This window comes from Pezoporus flaviventris, unplaced genomic scaffold, assembly GCF_033815535.1.
Source record: "Pezoporus flaviventris isolate CSIRO_AGI_PZ_B2104156 unplaced genomic scaffold, CSIRO_AGI_Pfla_v1 ptg000020l, whole genome shotgun sequence".
Classification (NCBI taxonomy): Eukaryota; Metazoa; Chordata; class Aves; order Psittaciformes; family Psittacidae; genus Pezoporus; species Pezoporus flaviventris.
The window spans coordinates 8,172,998-8,188,634 of NW_026892568.1; the positions used below are offsets into that span (position 1 = coordinate 8,172,998).

Here is a 15,637-nt window from a genome sequence, read left to right on the forward strand (position 1 = left end):
GTGTTTCATAACTCCTTTGGCTGGGTTTTTAAACACATCTTCTAGTCCCCCAGTCTATTCTGGATATCTAATGACATATTTCCCTTTAGCTGGACTGAACCCGAACATGAATGTAAATAACATGGACATTACTGGTGGTTTGTCAGTGAAGGACACTTCTCAGTCCCAGTCTCGCCTTCCTCAGTGGACACACCCCAACTCAATGGATAATCTGTCTAGTGCTGCTTCTTCGCTTGACCAGAACTCCAGCAAGCACGGTATGTTACATTTAATCTCAGTGTCAGCCTGGCTTTTTGAGACTTGACACATATTGCAATGGCATTTTTGTATTCTCAAGTTACTATTTGCAGTAAGTGCTCCTAAGTGGTTGATACAGAGTGCCCTTTGAGACTGGGGTACTTCTACAATTATTTCTGCAGTCACATTCAGCAGTGCATCTAAGTGCTTGCAACTACCGCTTCCTACATACAGTGTAGGAATGTTTTTTCCATTTGCTGAATTTTCTTGCTCAGAACAAGGAGTTCAAGTAAAACAAGCCACTACTGTTGGCAAAACAAGGACATAATTACTTGCCCTGGGAGTTAGGAGCACAAACTTCACATTTTTCCAGAAGTGTTTGCTAATCTGTTTGAACACTTTTATCCCTAACACCTCCAGTATCCTGAGTATCCAGTATTCTTTCATTTCCCGCACCAAGTTTATTCTGTGAGAACATGGTGCTGTTAACTTTATTGTATCCTGGATTTTATTATGAGAAGCATGCATGATTTCTTTTACAGTAGTTTATTCTGCAAGTAGCTGTACTGGTTATGCCAAATTGTTGTTTGCTCGTTTGTAGGACATGAGAATGGCATTTCAAATCATCCAGCCCATCAGCAATGAACACGTAGAAGAGATGGCTTGCTTACAGGGTTATTCCTTAGTATGCTGTCTCAGCAAATTCCTGTTTACTGCCAGTGTAACAATTTGAATTACTTAGTCTCTTTTTGTCAGTAATGTAATGCACATTTCTTTAGCTTGAATTTGTACCAGTGGTGTATCTCACAGCTCTCATTCCTAGGAAGGCTTCAGAGGCTGTTAAGCCTTGCTTACTGTGTTTACATGTTAATTTTCCTTTATAATACAGAAAGAAAAAAAAAGAAAATAACAAACTGTAGGGACTGATGAAATTCCATACCCAAAATGAGTGCCACTCCTAAGCAAAGCCTTTGCATTTCATTCCTTACAGGTGCTATACCTGGAGGTTTAAGTATTGGTCCTCCGGGAAAGTCGTCCATTGATGACTCTTACAGCCGGTATGATCTGATGCAGAACAGTGAATCACCCGCCAGTCCGCCCGTAGCTGTTCCTCACAGCTGGTCACGTGCCAAAACTGATAGTGATAAAATTTCCAATGGCTCCAGCATAAACTGGCCACCAGGTAACAACATATAAAGTGTTCGTGTCCCTAAAACATGGCTTTATTTATTGAAACTTTATGCCTTCTGCTACACAGGAACTTTGGAGAATTATGACTTTATATACTCTTCTTTTTATTATATTTGTAACAGAGTTCCATCCAGGAGTGCCATGGAAAGGACTGCAGAATATTGATCCTGAAAATGACCCTGATGTTACTCCTGGAAGTGTTCCAACTGGGCCTACCATAAACACCACGATACAGGATGTTAATCGCTATCTTCTCAAGAGTGGAGGTAAACACACAAATGACATGCACATCTGTGTATACTTTATTCTTTCAAAAAAAGATGACTTCATGTATTATGGATATAGTAAATTTTTGCATGTAATCCTAATGCTTCTGCTCTGAACTTTCACTGAAAATCAGAAATACTTGATTTAAGTATGGGACTAAAAGGTTTCTGGTTTTCCGTGGGAAATATTTTTATATTGGAAAAGGGTATGAGATGTAATACAAACTTCTGTGTAACCTGTAACACTTTGTTTTGAACAAGATTTTGCTCTCCCTCCTGGCCATCCTCCTGCACACACTTTGTGAAATACTCAGAAGACACAACACAAAAGTTCCAGAGTTGTTCCTGAAGCAGCAGGCTTCTATCACGCAACTGTAGCTTTGTTAGAAGATCAGTCAGCAAAAATCAATTAGAGCTGGTTTATCCCCAAAACCATCAAAGGAAAAAGGGAATGGGCTAGTCAACTGGTATTCCCAGTGCCATTCCCATTCCTTTTGTCTGGGTAGTGCTTACTTCAGAATTAAGAGTATTCTCTAAAACAGTAAGCCATTGGGACTGTGCTGCTTGTTAACTAGATGCACTGCAACTGGATCAAGGGAAAAGTGGCTTGGTTTAGTTGTGCTCAGTTTTCCAATATAGGGAAGTTATCTGCTGTCTGTTAGAGCACTCTAATATGCATAGGAGTAGCATAATCAGGTTGGCAGGAAGGACCTGTCAGGATTAAAAACGTGGGGTTTGTTCTGATAGTTACATCTGTGATACCTGCATAGATTGTAAATCAGAACTAGCCTTGCTCTGGGCTTGTTAACTCAAACAAAGGCATGTGAACTGTGAGGGAAAGGAGGCAGAGGTTTCCATTGCCTCAAATTAGTTGTCTCTAACCTGAAAACAATCTTTATTTAAGCTGAAACATGAAGTATTTGTGTGCATGACTAATGTTGAATTAACTCCTAAGGACCCAAATGTACTGTGAGGGGTAGGCAACCTGGATTGTTTGAAATTCTAAAAAAGAAAAAGACAGAATTCAGGTATGGTACACCCAAGATATGCTCCCATTAGGCCAGAAGCCTTGCCCTACAGAGCTGTAGTTAGATGCTGCCTACTGCAGGTCTTCCTGCTTTATAGAAGGCAAGTACACGTTAGTTCTCCTAGTGTGTAATTTGTCTGTGGAATGAAGAGAAAATCACCCTACTTAGAGAGAGTTAGTAAAGATGAGCTTTGCAGAAGTAAACAGGTCCTCAAGAGCCAAAACCTTCTGAAAGGCAGTGACTGTTGGGGTCCATGTATGCTTCCTTTCCTCATTAGCTTTTTAGCTTACTAATGATATAATTTTAATTAAAAATATAGCTGCTAAATCTGTTTCTTTATGCTTGTCTAAATGAGGTGTTTGCTCCTAGGTAAATTTGTTATTGTCAGTACGCCTCCATATGAGCTTGGGGCTTTCATGACATGCTGCCAGGAAGAGGCTGTCTTTGAATACTGCAGCTCAAAGTACGCATACTGTATTAACAGAGAAGGTCTCCAGTTAGAGGGCCAGACTGTGATGTATACCTTCTTTGCACTGCACACAGAGAAAGAGATAAAACCTAAGCTTTTGGGTTGATTTTAATTTCACCCTATTTGCTGAGGAAGCTTTGCAGGGTCAGCCAGCCTTAGCCACCTGGAATAAGGGATGGTTTCAGCTCTCTGGGCATATGGGCCTTTCAATCTGATATAATTTTCTCACTCCTGCCTAGGACATAGATTATGTCCAGAGAAGGCCTTGATCTAGAGCTGTTTTACTTGAGACTGATGTCTGTTTTGGTGTCCTTTGTAGTGCAGTGTGTCTAGATAAGGTAGATTGGTTGATTGCTGTTCCAGTTGGATATTACAGCCTGTAGTTTTCTTGAGCTGCGAGGGATGAGATTGCCCTTTTACTTAGTCCCTTCTACCTCAGTACAGAGCTCCTTTCCAAAGAACTCATGTATTTTTATTAGTCAGTTAAAGATGCTTCTGTGTCACAGTACATCTGCGTATGTCAGGAATGATAAGTCACCTAGGATACACACTTAATTTTGTTGGTGGCTAGAGAGAATGCTTCCAGCTCTTCGGGTATTTATAATGAAGATATTTTATGTTCAGTTTCTTTCATTTGCTTGCCACTAAGGAAATTGTATGTATGCTTAGATACCTCCTCAGATTGTAAATGATTTACCAAGATGGTTTCAGGCTATTTCATTTAATGTTATCAGTTTGAGAAGAGACTGCTAAAATACATCCTTACTTTACTGAAAGTCTGCAAAAGTCTAAAGATGTTTGTGGGCATGAGGATGTAGGAGAAGTGCTTACCTTGAGTAATTTAGGACAAATCACCCATGGTAAGAGGTTAGTTTATCATATGCATCTATGCTCATCTGCAGTTGCCATTGCTTAAGTCAGCCAGCAGAGCACCTTAATAAATGAAGCCTGTTCCTTGAGACCAAACAGTTCAACACCGATTTTTTTTGAGTCATGTATCTTAAAGGAAATGCAGAGTTTATCTTCTGCACAGGTGCTAGTACATTTGCTACTGTGCCAGCTTTCTTTTCTTCTCTACTAAAGACTTCTGCTTCACTTTATCATGCTTTCTATAACATTTCATTCCTAGACTTCTGAGACCAGGCTGATAAAGGAAAATGCCTTGCATGGTTTGTATTTGCACATAATAGATTTGCTTATGTCACACCAAACATCATTATGCCCATCTTTCTTAGTTGATTCTCTGCTGGTTCTGCAGGGTCATCCCCAACATCATCTCAGAATGCCACGCTGCCTTCATCGAGTGCCTGGCCGCTTAGTGCCTCCGGCTACAGTAGCTCTTTCAGCAGCATTGCATCTGCACCTAGCATTGCAGGTACGAAAAATGGCCTTTCTACTTTCACATCCTTCTGCATTCTGAGAAAAGGCCCTAGAAAGTGCTTTTCTAGTTATTACAGTAGTGCTACTATAGACAGAAGCCTGTTTTTCAGTATTGTGCTAGGTAGTAGGCAGCTCTCCTGGCACCTCTTCAATGGTGAGCGTTGGATGGTATGCCTGGAATTGTGCTAAGGAAAAATGTATTTATTCCACTGGTGCCACGTGCTGTCACTCTGTATTGGCATCGAGATCTCTTAACAACTGTTTCCATTGCAGCTTTGAGGAGGAATATTGTCTAGGGCCTCAGTGGAAGCACTGCTGCTAAACCCTTCCAGGAAGATCTTACGTGAAATTTTTGTTAATAAACTCACTGTTAACAGTGAACCGTCTTCAGCTCAGGAAAAGGTTTAGTACCACCTCAAGGAGGTACTCTGCATGGCTCTGAAGGGGTTGGGTTTGGGGCTCTTAAATGTCTTTAATAGTCAGCCAGAAGCCTGAGGCTCCCCTACATGGGTGAGCTTATAGATGGTCTAAATAAATTACCTCATCATTTTAATGAGCTTTACATTCTGGAGCATCTCTGTCTGCAAATCACAGAGGCATTGCTTGTGAAGTAGCTACCTAAATACCCAGTTTGTCCCATTATAAAAATGTGTTGGGGCTGTTGTATGAATTGTAATAACATTTTCGTATCTAATCAGTGAAAACACTCTTCATTGAATAAAGGAAGGTGCAACCTCCAGGTCATACTGCAGAATGGAAAACCAAAAGGGGTTATGTGGAATGTTTTACTCCAGTGAAAGGAAAAGAAAGGAATGGCTTGCTTTCCTTTTATCATGCATTTTTGCTTTATTTGCTTTTTATTGTTTTGCAGTGTCACCTAATCTTTGTGTTAACCCCATGAGAAGTAGTGACATAGCAACATCTAATCTGTGGTAATGTGCATGAATCATGTGCTGAGCTGCTCTGAGTTCTAACACTCAGGCTTTTTTACCCTTTCTCCCCACCGTTTTACCCGTGTTTAAAGCTTTCATCATCATTGTCAAATTATTTTTGCTTCTGCAGTGTGCAAGAGAGTGGTTGCCCTTTCACTCAAGTTGTTATGATGCAGTATAAAATCATTGAGTTAGATGATTCAGATAAATTGAGAAAATGTGTGTGTATAGAACTGAGGCTGTGATTTGGTGACTGGCAAATCTGGCTCGAGGACTGCTAAAACCCCTCAATGGCTGCCTGATGCAAGGTGCTGATTCAGTATAAGCTTCATCTCCCAATTCAAACCTGGGTTTAAAAAATCCAACAGGTTTTGGCATCTCAGACTTTGTCAGACCAAGTATTTTCTTCCTGCCTGCAATCAGCATTAAAGCATTAAGGCAGCATAACCACAACGTCATTTGCTCTGGCAGAAGATGCAGTGATGTGACCATTTCAGACCATTCCATGTGCTGCTAATGTTAGTAACAGTATGGGGCTGTGCTATGAGAAGGAAATGGGACTCAAATTTCACAATGTATGTTGGTACAAGGAAGAAAGGCAGGGATGTTTAAGTCTAAAGTTGAATAAATGGGTTTAGTTTGAACCAATTTTGTCTGCCACTCTGAATGCTAAACTATATTTGTTATTCTTGGGTTATTTTATAAAACTCTTGATTTGGCAGGAATAGTAGTAAGATATAAGGTAACAAACTCAACAGTGAAAAGTTTCAGTGACAGGTTGTGATACAGTCCAATCTTCTGAAGACTTCATCTTTCACAGACTCTTGGGAAAAAGAATACCTGTTACTTTGCCTATTGAGAAATCCAGGTTTGGTTGATCTTTGGAATTTAGTAATATATTGAAAGAACATATACTGGTTACTTCATATCAGATGAGTTGTGTAAGATAAAGTGGTTAAGATCTATTAACCCTTTGAGAGAGACAATCTTTAAGTATTTCATCATGATTTTAATTAGATTTTAAATAACTTTTCTGGTCTTTTTTCTTGTATTATCTTTTATGAGAAATGAAACTAGTAGATTTTCAAAAGGGAACTTTATTTTTTCTTTCTATTGCAGGTAAATTGTCAGACATCAAGTCTACATGGTCCTCTGGCCCAATCTCTCACACACAAGCCTCTCTATCCCATGAACTATGGAAGGTACCCAGAAACACTACTGCTCCTACAAGACCACCTCCGGGCTTAACAAATACCAAGCCATCATCGACGTGGGGTGCCAGTCCCCTGGGCTGGACCAGCTCTTACTCCTCGGGTGCGCCTGACTCCTGTGTTTTAGCACACCACAGTGCCTTCTTCTAAAACTGTTTGCTTTTATTCTGTGTTGCTATAGTGAGGCTGTGTATTAGGCTCCAGAAACTTGAGGTCTGATGCAAGTAGAGTGTGTCTGTTTAGGGGTTGAAGCTTGTGTCCATTTATTTTAGTTAGGGTAAACTGTAAGTGAAGCTCTCACCTTTGAGGTGGTCATATTTTACATAGTCGTTGCCAAATTATTTAACTCCAACAAAGGTATTTTATTTCCCCATTTCCTGAATCTCTAAAAATATCTTCTAAACATGTGTCTTCTTTGTGGTACGATCTATGACTGCTTACAAGGCTTCAGGATGAGCAAATCAGCCCGTAGAATTTAATATGGAACACATTTTTGGAGCATGGATGTGAAGCATTTAGGACCTCATGGCATTGCAGGGGCCTCAGGGAATGTCTTAAATTTTTTCCATGCAGGCTTCTTTTTTAGATGTTGTTGTTTTGCTTAAATATAAATATTAGAAACCATGGATCTGGTATATGTATCGTGAAGTAGTGAGCTTCAAACACAAGTATTACGCTTATTTCATAAAGCTGACTAGTTTATTAATCTGCTTTCACTAAATTGGGAATTAAATGTCCCTCTTCTTGCCGTTTATTTGTATCTGTTTTCTTTGCCAAAACCCCACCTGGTGGGCAGATATTGCTGATTCCAGGATTCTCTCTGGAGCCTGAGTGTGGTCACACATGTGACTACAGATGTACTGTGGTTTCTCAACCACCACTCATATATCCAGCTTGTTCAGTTCCTCATTGTAAAACACCAGACTGAAGTTGGAAAAGCAGGTTTTGTTGGTTACGTCCTTGTATCTTTAATCATTGTCAGCGCAGAAGTATCTGTTTTGAATAAGTCATGTGCATTAATCTGTCATTGGCAAGGTAGCAGAAGGCTGCAGTGCTATAAAAATCTTTAATAGCAAGCAGCAGTCTGAGTTTAGATGTCTGAATTGCTTTTAAAATGTGTCTTCCAGTTTAATTCTCATTTAACCTGAAGGTACAGTTTGTTGCAGTGTCATAGCTGCACCCACTAGTTTTCTAATAGTTACTATGGGCGTGTGAAGATGCCACAGATCTTGTATCTATAACGAAAGCAGGTTTTCATTCAGCAAAGACGACAGTAAATCAAGATGTGAAGAAACTTTCTTCTAGTAATATGCTTCCCACAGCATGATAATATGTTTTGTTGTGGCCTTTGTGTTGTAGGTTCTGCATGGAGTACTGACAGCTCAGGGAGAACAAGCAGCTGGCTGGTTCTTCGAAACCTCACACCCCAGGTAAAGAGAATTGTCCACAGCTAGTTCTGAAAAGGGACTTGTCGCATTTAAGAGACGATAAGAACATTTATCATCCTTGCTCATTTGGTTCATTTAAAGGAAAAATAATCATTCTGCATTATTATGTGTCTGTCTTCTACAAGGAATTTATTAAGTTTTGAAAGTGCTGTCAAATCAAGTATGAACTTTTAAGACCCTAATTATTCATTAATTCAGTGTGCAGCTTTTATGTGTAAGTTTGGAGGTGATTTTTTACAGCAGATACAGAGATGTAAAATCTGCTTTTCCTATGGGTTTTGCTTTGGTGGTTCTCCTCAGTCTGTCAAATCCTCCAGTCCTTCACATAGTGTCATTCACAAAGAAAAACATAAGCCACAAAGCCCTGAATGTACACATCCAGATTAATCTTGGGGGAAATTTAGTTGTATTTATGATCAGTATGTTTTTCCTTTGACTTCTGGACTGCTGTAGATTTTTAATTATAATTTGTATAACCTAAATCGGGAAATTCTGTGCACTGGCCTGTAGGGAAGCCTTTAAAAGACAGGATGTCTCCGTGAAGACAGTGATAAGTCTGTAATTAAATTCATCTTATGGAAGAAAAACTTTCCCTTTACCTGTACTTACTCTTCAGAGTTTAAAATTTGTTTAGTTAAAAAGCATTAAAAGTAAAATCACAAAAATACAGATAACCTTTCCCCTCCCTTCCCTCTTACCAGATTGATGGTTCCACACTGCGGACACTGTGCTTGCAACATGGCCCTCTAATAACATTCCACTTGAACCTGACGCAAGGGAATGCTGTGGTCCGCTACAGTTCCAAGGAGGAAGCAGCCAAGGCCCAGAAGTCTCTGCATATGTACGTTTCTGCTCTCTTTCCTTTGTTATGAAGCCTGTTTTATCTCCCAGCTATTTTCTTAGGCATTCATTTGCTAGGACTCAGAACTGATCACTAGTTAGCTTAATCTGATTTTTAAAATTACCTTATGAGATAGAGAAAAATAATTGGGGGCTAGATACTTATATACTGCTAAACAGGAGGTCATTAAAAACGTGATAATTGGTATTCACTATTAATAATGTGCTCAGTAAGGATTTGTCAACTCTAAGGCTGCACAGAATTTGTAATGTGATGAGTTGTAAAGGAAGCAGAGCATGAGACAAGGTTTTAGCTTCAGGGAGCAACAGGAAGAACAAAACAATGATAGATAAAGAATATGTGCATGTGGTCACCATTTGAAAGGAGAAATATAAAAAACGGAAGGAAATAACTGACAATAAAACGTGCTTCTGAGGTGTTTTAAAACCCATGGAACTGATCGGCATTAGCAAGAGCCAGAGAATTTTGGGTGATAAAATTGGCAACATTGGGAAGAATAAGCATATTCTGACTTACATATTAAGAATATAGAGACTAGTGTTTCAAAACAGTACTTAAGTGCAACTTTCTGTATCAACAAGTTACGGCGTGAGTATAATGAAAAACACTGATCATAGAGGGAACACTGCTTGAAACTAGGTGTACTACTGTCCTGGTTACCGTCCCTATACTTAGAAATGTGGGAGCAGTGGTTACTCCGTAAGTAAAGTTGCAACTACTTTCCCATTATGGGGGGTTGCCCAGAGGAGTGATAAATGCTCCGTCCCTGGCAGTGTTCGAGGCCAGGTTGGGCAGAGCCTTGGGCAACATGGTCTAGTGTGAGGCATCCCTGTGCATGGCAGGGGGTTGAAGCTGGATGATCTTAAGGTCCTTTCCAACCCAAACCGTTCTGTGATTCCTTAATTAAATATTACAAAGCAGCATTCAGAACAGTTGGAGATGAAAAATTGACCCATCCTGTGTTACATCAGTTTAGACGTGGGCATTGAGTCAAAGAAATAACGCCAAAGGCAAAATTGATACGCGAGTTTAAAACGAAATGCTTATTTTAAATATGCAGATGGTAAGGTCCTTACACTGTCAGTGATCTGGAAGGCCTCCCTGTAAATTGTTTTATTTTTAATAGGTTGTGGCATCACTACAGTTACAGTGCTGGTAAGGACAGGACAGACCTTTGTGAATGAAAAAGCTTGAGCTATAAATGCACTTGGTTTGCTGGCAGGGTGTCAATGGTGAAAATACAATGGGATTTGTGGAAGCCAGCAGGACAGTGTTAGAGTTCCAAGAGATACCAGCCACTATCTGTTACACAGATAAATGTTTACATGGACCTGATTGCTGGAAAATACATCACAGAGCCAGCAGTCTCTCATATCCGAGCTTGTACCAGCAATAGTGTGGCCAGCAGGATGTGGACAGGGAGTGTCCTCCTGTGCTTGGCACTGGTGAGGCTGTACCTCAAATCCTGTGTTCAGCTCTGGGCCCCTCACTACAAGAGAGACATTGAGGTGCTGGAGCGGGGCCAGAGAAGGGCAGCAGAGCTGGTGCAGGGCCTGGAGCGCAAGTGTGATGGGGAAGGGCTGAGGGACCTGGAGGGCTCAGTCTGGAGAAGAGAAGGCTCAAGGAGGACCTGATTGCTGCCTACAACTGCCTGACAGGAGGATGGAGCCAGGAGGGGGCTGGTGTCTTCTCCTTAGTAACTAGTGATACAGGATTAGGAGGAAACAGCCTCAAGTTGCACATGGGGAGGTTTAGAGTGGATATTGGGAAAAATGTTTTCACAGAAAGAGTTGTCCAGCATTGGAACAGGCTGCCCGGGGCAGTGGTGAAGTCACCATCCTTGGAGGTGTTCAAAAGATGTGTAGATGTGGCACTTAGGGACATGGTTTGGTGGTGGACTCAGCAGTGCTGGGTTAACAGTTAGAAGCATGCCTGGTTTTCAAAGCCTGCATTTGCATCTCTTCACTTACACATTTAGGAAAGGTAGAAATCCTCAAGATGGGGTTTTCAGCAAGGAGCGTTTGCCCAAACCCAGCTTGTTGATGGCATCCAAACCAGAGGCCATGGTCAGGCAGTGAGGGGGGAACAGCCATCACAAATGTGTGTATTGCAACGGAGGCGTAGTTGTTGATGTGTATGTTCAGAGTTACACACCATGCACCAGTGAGACTGAACTAATACAGAGATCCAGAGGTATAGGCAGACAGTGCCAGGTAGGTTTATCTTCTCTTCTTTAAAAGATTTAGGTTGCAAAATGAATTCTAGAAGAAGATAAAAGCTAGGTTCCTGGAAGAATTCTGCATCCATTGCATTAGTCACATGTTGTTAAACATACACAGAGGAAATGAATTTTAAGCATGCTAGTAAAGAAAAGTGAGCTTTCAAGAAATGGGGCTGGGGGGAAGACAAAACCTTCAACTTTGCAGGATGTGTGGTGAGTTGCATTGAAGTACAAACCAAACTTCAGAGCACACATGTTGGAAATGTGTTCCCAGCGCAGCCAGATGAGCTTTAGGGTCCCTTCCAACCCAAACCATTCTGTGATATGCATCTTGGATGTTTCCAGAAGCGCCCTTCGCACCCCTTGTTTTGTGTCGCTCCACCTTTTCTCTCTGCCCTCAGGTGTGTCCTGGGAAACACTACTATCCTGGCCGAGTTTGCTGGTGAGGAAGAAGTCAACCGTTTCTTAGCACAAGGCCAGGCTCTACCGCCCACCTCCAGCTGGCAGTCCAACACTGGAACCAACCAGACCCGCCTGGGCTCCTCCAGCAGCTCCCACGGCTTGGTGCGCAACGACACCGGGCACTGGAACACTCCCTGCCTGGGGGGCAAGGGGAGCAGCGACCTGCTCTGGGGTGGGGTGCCCCAGTACTCCAGCAGCCTTTGGGGACCCCCGAGCACCGACGACGGCAGAGTTATCGGCAGCCCGACACCTTTGAATACTCTTCTTCCGGGTGATCTTCTCAGTGGGGAGTCCATCTAGGAAACAAGAGAAACAAAATGGAAAATAACAATCATCAGCACTAAAAGGAAAAATAAAATTGTAACCCTTTCCAGTCCCGGGCTTGATGAAGAATCCAGCTTTAACAGATCAGACTGGCAGCCCTTTTTAGTACCTCTGTCCAATATCGACTATGAAACTGCAGAAGTCCTTGTGAACTGTTCATGAAACAGTATGGGCTACTTTTGGTCAGTGTCACATGCTAATGACAGGTTTTATTGGTTTTTTGTTTTCATGGCTTTTTGTTTTATGTTGTCTTTTTATGTTTGTATGGTGATTTTTTCAAAACGAAGTACAAAAGCTGCTTAGAATAGGTCTATCATGAAGGGCACTTTTCAGAATTTGGGCTGGAAAGGGTTATTTTATCAACTGGGGGAGGGGAGGGAGGGGAAGGGGGAAATGAAAGCCTATTTAAAATGAGCCTGTGACTATTATGCACATTACCAGAGGCGGACCCAATAATCAGAAAGGGTGAAGTGTGATATTTACCATTGGTACAGAAAAGAGACGAGTTGGAATGGTAACTATGGACTGTACAGGTTGAGCTGGGGGGAGGGCAGGGTCGGGCTATCTCTGTGTCCACTACTCCCATGGATCTGCCTATGCACATTACCCTTGTTTCATTACTTTTTTCCATGTCATTTTTTTTAATCCCCAAAATATAAAAAAGTAAAAAATAAAAATTTAAAAAAAAATTAAAAAACAGTAAAAAAAAAACCCCACCAAACAACAAAAAAAACCCCACCCACTTACCAAACCACAAACCATATCAACATGCAAATACTTGAATCCAGCAGGCCAACAACAAAATGTGAACACTTTCTAAGTTGAATTATTACACTTCCAGGTCGGCATCAGTACACAAAAACCAGGCTCTAAGGATTTTTGTTCTTCAAGCTCAGCCTCTGTTTGTGTTGGAACAGCCGTATGTGTGCGTGCGGGTGCCTGTGCGGGTGTGTGTGTCCCTGTGTGCCCAGGGAGGGGGTTCACTAAAAGGGTGAATTTTCTCCTTTTATTCAGTATATGCTTTTTATTTGCTCATTGGTCAGATGTTTAATTGTTATTAGCTTCTAACTTTGCACTGAGTGTCCGCAGCCCTTCTTGTAGCTAATCCTAGAATGGTCAAAAGTTAAAAGGAAAGAAACTGATAGAAGGGGCCGGCGACAATTCACGTGTAAATGTTTACTCAAGGACTCTTATCGCATTTTAAAAATGACAGTGTGTATCTCTGGAGAATAATATGTATATCTACCTTTAGCAGCTTTTTATTGTGGACTAATGCAAGAAAATTACCGGAGTATTGCACCATTTTTCCATTCGGAATATAAAGTTTAACAAAAAAAATACTCTTGTTGAACTGTGGCCATAGATAATTGTAAAGAGTTGATAGTTCCCTTGCAAGCAGGAACAGAAACAAGCACTTGGACATAGGTTTTGACTGCTTTTGGAGGAGCCAGGAGTTGTGGCTCCCACCTGTTTACAGACCTTTTTTTTTCTCCTTCAAACTTTAAAATAAAATTAAAAAAAAAAAAAAAAACACACAAAAAAAGGAATTAAAAAAAAAAGAAAAAACCATAAAAATAAAAAGGAAAAAAAAAAAAGACTTCCATCGTAAAGAAAAACTTATTTTCAGAATGAAGATATGCTACTTCAGAGCTCTGGGATTGAACAGTGTTGTTGTATTCTCCTTTTCTTTGGCCATTGCTGTGTACTATATATATATTTTTTTTTGGGTTGTTTTTTCCTCCTCGTCGTCAAAGTGGCGATACCTTTGTGATCACTATCTTGCACATGGTGGAAGATGTCTCAGGAAAGCCGGGTTTCCCGAGGAGCAACTCCACACCATTTCATGTATTTTTAAAACCCAACTCCTAGCACTGAAGATATTATTAAAAAAAAAAAATGGGAAAAAAAAAATTAAAAAAAAAGATAAAAACCACCAAAAAAAAAAACACAAAAAAGAAAAGAAAATAAAAAAAAAGACAGTAAGAAAGAAGAAAATACCTAATCTAATGTGTAGCAGTTACATATTTACCAAATAATGGACTCAAAAAGAAATAGATGTTTGAAGAGTGCTTTATATATTGAAAAAAAAAAAACAAATTGCTTTATGTTTAAAAGAAAAGATCAATGTTTTTGATTGTTTTGAAAGGAAGAAAGACAATGGAATAACATACACTTCACGTATGTTTTAAAAGTTATATGAACATTGTGCTCCCTGCCTGCTTGGATCAGGAAACTTGTGCATTACATTTTTGGTTTCTTTTTTGGTTTTCTTTTTTTCGTTTGTTTCTTTTTTTTTTTTTTTTTTGGAAGATTAGCTTTTTAATGGTTTTATCAGATGTAAAGGGTCCTGCAAGATTGCAAATTAACAAAAGCTGGTTTTCTAGAGGATCATGAACTATGCACAAACTGGGTTCAAGACTTGTTTTTCTTTTCTCTCGAGGTTTAGTAGTGTATTTAGCTGAATAACCTTTCCTCAGAGTAATTGCATCTCATTGCCATTACACGCCTCCAACATATATATTTTATATAGCTATATACACACACACTTATATAAAATATGTATGTGTGTATGTGCGTGTTTACATACGATTTTCCATGCTGAACTTTAGCATTGAGTTGTAGAAAAAACTCCGGATATTTTAAAATTGGGAATGAAAATTTCTGGTTTAGGGGTGGGGAGGGGGGAGGGCGTTTGGGGGCTTCTTTTTTTTTTTTTTTCGTTTTTGGTTGGGTGGTTTTTTTTTGCCTTTTCTTTTGGATTCAAGATGTCTGTAACTCTGAGATTAAAAAACAAACCAACAATTGTGGCTTTTAATGTTTATTCTCCTCATAGAATGTGATTGTTAAAGAACATGCACCGAAAGTTGCTTTCAAGAGTACGAAGATTCTTTGAAACTTAATAAATTGCAGTTTTTTCTTGGCTGTTGAAATAATGTGTATTTTTCTTTTAAGCAGGGGATACTGAATATATCTATATATATAGTTAAATCTGTTAAGGTATTTCATGCAAGAAGTTTAACTCTTTCAGTGTTAATGAGAAGCAAATGTACAGCCAGGCAGATCTCTCCTGCAGGTGTCATCACACACCCTTCAGTCTGCGTGTTGGTGATGGCATTCCCATACCTGGAATGCTTGTACCGTGAACCTTTGGCTTAGTGCATCCGTGAGTGCTGCAGTAATCATTTTTGTTAGAACAATGGTTTCTCATGTATTCATGTCTTTAGTCATGTAGAGGATGACTTGTTGGTACTGGTGAGAGGCTGAAGGCTCCACTCTAGCTCTACCACCCCACTGCCTCCCATTCTCTGGACCTGGATGTCTCTAGCTCCAAACCAGCAGTTCCACTAATCTGTATGAGGTGGGCAAATAGCCTGTAAGGAAGGTAGAAACAGCAAAACATTTTCATATTTGGTCTTTCAGGTTTTGAAATTAAGGTATTTCCAGTGGCTGACATTAGGCACAGGAGGTGAAGCACAGGAAGTCCATGGAGGGACCTGACCTTGCTCCATCTTTCTACAGACGAGCTTACCTTCTCCTCCAGCTTCATCAAATCAGTTCTTCGCTTCTCAGTGGCACCAAGGTGATTCATATGGGCAGTGGGATTGA

General features: G+C 40.3%; 1 protein-coding gene across 12 annotated transcripts in view; it reads left to right on the forward strand.

Moving 5' to 3' along the window:
- The window catches only part of TNRC6C (trinucleotide repeat containing adaptor 6C), a 317,396-nt gene extending 303,822 nt beyond the window's left edge, over window positions 1-13,574 (forward strand). For 9 of the 12 annotated variants that reach the window (XM_061455582.1, XM_061455591.1, XM_061455584.1 and 6 more), the window contains 8 exons: window positions 90-257; window positions 1,229-1,420; window positions 1,551-1,694; window positions 4,450-4,566; window positions 6,623-6,817; window positions 8,074-8,144; window positions 8,864-9,003; window positions 11,647-13,574. In XM_061455582.1, the coding sequence (XP_061311566.1) occupies window positions 90-257; window positions 1,229-1,420; window positions 1,551-1,694; window positions 4,450-4,566; window positions 6,623-6,817; window positions 8,074-8,144; window positions 8,864-9,003; window positions 11,647-12,007 (1,388 nt within the window). In that variant the 3' untranslated portion in view covers window positions 12,008-13,574. The remainder of the gene's footprint in view (window positions 1-89; window positions 258-1,228; window positions 1,421-1,550; window positions 1,695-4,449; window positions 4,567-6,622; window positions 6,818-8,073; window positions 8,145-8,863; window positions 9,004-11,646) is intronic. The other 3 variants (XM_061455587.1, XM_061455592.1, XM_061455593.1) reach the window with 1 other exon arrangement.
- The last annotated feature ends 2,063 nt before the right edge of the window (window positions 13,575-15,637 follow it).